This window comes from Pygoscelis adeliae, unplaced genomic scaffold (genome assembly GCF_000699105.1).
Source record: "Pygoscelis adeliae isolate BGI_AS28 unplaced genomic scaffold, ASM69910v1 Scaffold359, whole genome shotgun sequence".
Classification (NCBI taxonomy): Eukaryota; Metazoa; Chordata; class Aves; order Sphenisciformes; family Spheniscidae; genus Pygoscelis; species Pygoscelis adeliae.
Window position 1 is genome coordinate 833,633 of NW_008825553.1, and position 4,631 is coordinate 838,263.

General features: G+C 50.5%; 1 protein-coding gene across 1 annotated transcript in view; it reads left to right on the forward strand.

Annotated features, from left to right (window-relative positions):
* Positions 1–4,620, forward strand: part of HMGCL (3-hydroxymethyl-3-methylglutaryl-CoA lyase) — a 6,303-nt gene extending 1,683 nt beyond the window's left edge. The window contains exons 2-9 of the mRNA XM_009332191.1: positions 37–123; positions 400–507; positions 965–1,060; positions 1,590–1,738; positions 2,298–2,361; positions 2,700–2,888; positions 3,023–3,148; positions 3,539–4,620. Of these exons, the coding sequence (XP_009330466.1) occupies positions 37–123; positions 400–507; positions 965–1,060; positions 1,590–1,738; positions 2,298–2,361; positions 2,700–2,888; positions 3,023–3,148; positions 3,539–3,640 (921 nt within the window). The 3' untranslated portion in view covers positions 3,641–4,620. The remainder of the gene's footprint in view (positions 1–36; positions 124–399; positions 508–964; positions 1,061–1,589; positions 1,739–2,297; positions 2,362–2,699; positions 2,889–3,022; positions 3,149–3,538) is intronic.
* The last annotated feature ends 11 nt before the right edge of the window (positions 4,621–4,631 follow it).

The following is a 4,631-nucleotide window of genomic DNA, read 5'->3' on the forward strand; positions in this document are numbered from 1 at the left end:
GCGCGGGGCTGGCTGACTCTCTCCCTCTGTCCCCAGGTCAGCGCCGCGGCGGCGGCCGGAGCCTTCCCGAAGCGTGTGAAGGTGGTGGAGGTGGGGCCGCGCGACGGGCTGCAGAACGAGAAGGTACGGGCGGGCCCGGGCTCCCCGCGGGGCTCCTGGGGGCCCTCGGCCTCCCGCCGCGTCTCCCTCAGCGCCTCACTGGGGGCTTTCTCTAGCCAAACGCCCGTTACGTGCCGTTGTGCCCCACCGACAGGGTTGTCGGTTTTTGTTTTTTGTTTTTTTTTTTTTAAATGCCGCTTTTTGATGTTGAAAGATGAGGGGGGGTTTTGCAGTGGTGGAAAAGTTTATTGTGAAAATAAGAACTTAAGGTCGCTTTTCTTTTCTTCTTCTTCTTCTCAGAATGTTGTGCCGACACCGGTGAAAATCAGTTTAATCAATATGCTGTCAGAGACGGGGCTTCAGGTTATAGAGGCCACCAGCTTTGTTTCCCCCAAATGGGTTCCTCAGGTCAGTGTTCAAACGGGATTTACAATTGTATGTTATAAAAATGCCTAATAATAGATTAGGCATTTCTATTGTAATCCTGTATTTCTATTCTGTAATCCAATGAAAAGATTCTGCTTGCTCCAAAATCCTTGTTACCGTGGCTTGTGACTGGGCAAGAAGCAGCAAGGCCAAATAAAAGCACTTGCAATATCCCAGGTCTTCCCTTTGGACCCTGCGAAAGAGCAAATGCGCAGCTCGGACACAAACAGCGGGTTGTGCCCATGCTGGCGCTGGCTTGGCTGGGTGACCGAACTATGATCCTTCCCAGGGGGCGATGCTCTTTGCTCTTCAGGGGCCCGTTTCTCTTATTCCTAAACATTCCCGTCCCAGTTCATAAAAATAAATTTAAAAAATTCATTTGTAATTTGCAGAAGTGGATGTTGTCACCCTTAGAAACCTTTCCTTGTTTACTTTGCAGATGGCTGACCATACTGAAGTCATGCAAGGAATTAATAAGTTGCCTGGTATTAGTTACCCTGTGCTGACCCCTAATCTGAAAGGATTTCAGGCAGCGGTAAGAGATGGCAGCGCCTGAGTGTTCACGGTGCCTCACGTGCAGGGTTGCCTGCGAAGGAACGTTTCAGCTGTGGTTACGGGTGGGAAACGCATCTTTCATTCCGGCAGGCAGCAGTCTCGTCTTGCAGTTCCTTTACAAGGGATCATTTTGCTGGGGAAATAGAAACCTGTTGTTCATAATAGAAAATACCTTGATATATTTCTATTATTAAAAAAAAAAAAAAATCGGTTTCAGTCGACAGTGATGCTTTCAGACTTACCTGCGTGTCCCACAGCTCTCCTGACTACATCCAGCAGATGTAGCTTTGCTGCTGTGTCTGTAACTTTACACTTCCTTTGAAGACAAACTTGGATGTGTCGTTGTGTTTTTGTTGTAGAACGAACTGAGGGAAGAATCGGGTTATTCGGGGAAGAATTGGGGGAAAAAGTATTTTTTTATAACGTGAGAGAACTGCAGTCATGGTTGTGCTTGTCATTTCCCTTGCAAGAGAAATCGGCTCGCTTTAATTTATGCTTTCTGTTGGCAGGTGGCAGCAGGGGCCAAAGAAGTGTCGATCTTCGGAGCAGCATCTGAGCTCTTCACTAAGAAGAACATCAACTGTTCCATAGAGGAGAGTCTGGAGAGATTCGATGAAGTGATGACCGCAGCGAGAGCGGCCAGCATTCCTGTCCGGGGGTGAGGAGTTCCTGCTGCGAACTGTGGGGAGATGTGACCGCTTGAATTTATCCCTTTGGAGTCCAGCCCGTGCAGCGCTGGGGAGTGGGATCTCTTTTAAACTTTACCTTCTTTTGGGGGAGTGTCTCTCTACCTGGATGGGTGCGAGCACATGTGAGCTCAGCGCATTGAGAAGCATTAATTTGGAAATGCCACCACCCTGACACGGTTTCAGATGCTGGCTTGGTGCGAAGCCTGTACCGCTCGTGACAGTTTACTTCAGCTTTACCAAATGATCCAAAATAATACTAGCCTCTTGGCAGCATTCCACGTTGAAGGGTGTAGATCAACAAGCCTAACGGTCTGGCGTACTCTTGGCAAATTTTTCGTATCCATGCAGGAAGTAATTGTTGAATAGTTCATTGTGTAAGCTTTGTCCACTGGACTGATTTTTAGAATATGAAATTAATTCTTCTGTTGTGTAGAGCACGCAAGGTGCTGCACAAGTCCTGACTAATTTGGCCAGTATAATCTCACTTCAGTTCTCTAGCTAAAAGTGTGTGGTTTTTTTTAACCGTAGATACGTTTCCTGTGTCCTTGGATGTCCCTATGAAGGGAAGATTTCTGCAGCTAAAGTTGCAGAGGTGAGTTCATCATAAATGTAAGCGGTTTCTGAGAGGTTTTTGGCTCCCTTTCATGGATGCGAATTGGGCACCGGGGGCTGGAGGATGTGTCAAACCATTTAACCGAAGGCTGAGGGAAGACTGGGGAAGGTTACAGCTAGCTGCCACCGCAGGGAGGGAAGGCTGGATCTAGCCGAAACGGATGGGGGAATTCAGGGAGAAGAGTCTCTTGACTGTTGTCCCCATGGCTGTTGTGCTCCAGGGAAGCATGCTCTGATCCCTCTGGACGGCGGGTCTCCAGCTCTGGGGAAGGGAATGACAAAGCTGCCTTTTCAGTAAGTGTCTTGGCTTTTGGACAGGTCTCGAAGAAGATGTACTCGATGGGATGCTACGAGATTTCCCTCGGTGACACCATTGGCATCGGGACCCCGGGGAGCATGAGAGAGATGCTGACAGCAGTCATGAAAGAGGTGCCGGTTGGGGCTCTTGCTGTTCACTGCCACGACACCTACGGGCAAGCTCTTGCCAACATCTTGGTAGCGCTTCAGGTAAGATTCTTGCTTTGCAGTATAGCATCCTTCCTCGAGTTTCTTCTGTGTTTGCTTGTGAACTGTCGATTTTAGGACCAGGACCGCAGTTTGTCCTTTAAGAGGAGTTTACCGATAGCGGGTTTGTTTTGCAGATGGGCGTGAGCGTGGTTGATGCTTCCGTCGCTGGCCTTGGAGGCTGCCCCTATGCCCAGGGAGCTTCGGGAAACGTTGCTACGGAGGACTTGGTGTACATGCTGAATGGCCTGGGCATCCACACGGTAAGCACGAGCAGCCTTTGCCTGCAGCAGCTCAGCCCCTCGCACGATGGCTCTGTTCAGGCTTCAGCGGGGGTCCAAAACTTGGCCCAGGGAGCCTGCGCGTAGCTGCAAGGGTTGCTCTGGCTGCAGGTCAGCCAGGCTGTGCCCTGAGGGCCTTGTCTTCCTATGCCAGTCCCACCCCTCCCTCCTCTCCCTTTTTCAGCACTCTGCGATTTAACCCTCGCTATCAGAGTCGCACTAGTGAGCAGCGGGCACTCAGGGCCTCGTTCGAGTACCCTTCAGGCTCCCTCGCCCCCAGCTAGTCGCTCCCAGCGATGCCGGTTGTTACGGGGCAGCTTTACGCGGCAGAACCGATGACCAACGCGTGTCGTATCTTTTTTTCCCCTGAAGGGTGTGGATCTGCAGAAGCTGATGGACACGGGCACGTTTATTTGCAACGCTCTCAACAGACGAACCAATTCCAAAGTGTCCCAGGCGTCTTGCAGACTGTGATACTGAAATCGAGTTTCTCCTTGGATCAAGAAGAAAGCAAGGATCCGGCGTTGGCCGGGTTGCCCTCCGTTCTGCTGCCTCTGATCTTCAGTGCTCCTTCCAGGCTCAGCGCTTGAGAGGAAACGCATAATCCACCAGAATCTGTGAAGAAATGAAAAAATTAAAAAAAAAAAAAAAGAGAGAACGCTGTATTCAGCCTTGAAGACGTTAGCCGTTTGCCTTAGAGAAGGGAGGACGCGGAGGGGCTGAGGGAGAAGCAGCGGACGCACCGCTTGCCTTCTCGCAGAGAGCCGCAGTCTGAGCACCAGCTCAGAACCCCGTCCGGTGACTTCTGCCTCGAGAGTCCGTTGCCGTAAACTACCAGCAAAGGATAAACCAGAGCTTTTCCAGGCAGAGCGCTTCTCCAGGCCAGGCTTGACCCTTCTTCCCTTCTCTCTCCTGGCTGCAAACGTTAAGACTGAAATCGAAAGGCTCCCCTTCGTCGTTCAAGTGTCAGGGGGCAGCCTTGGACCTCCTGCATTTAGGGACTGTAGCAAAGGACTGTATCTGTTGTAGGATACTTCTAAATACTAGGAGTAATAAACACATTATTTAATAGTCTAAACTATTAGAAATTTGGTTTAACTGAACCACTTAAGGAGCTCTTGCTGCTGGTTTGGTTCCAAGTGCCTCTTCTGCCAGCTCTCAATGTGGAAACGCTGCATCATCGTGGGCTTATTCTGTACGCACGTGTACCCCTCACGGTAGACAGGTCCGAGGGCGGTCTCCCCTTATCTCCTATTTAAAATAATTTATTTAATAGTTTGTTTGCGAGACTGGAGACAAGTGCAGGAACCTTGTCCTTCCGTGGGCTGGGCCTGGTTCCTAGCCGCGGTCGGTGCCTTTCTCTGACTGTCCCGGCGTGCTGGATGCGGGACCGGCCCTCCGGGTCTCTCCACGTCACTTAAATGAGCTGTAACAGTTAAATAAACCGTTAACGCTGAAACCAGCT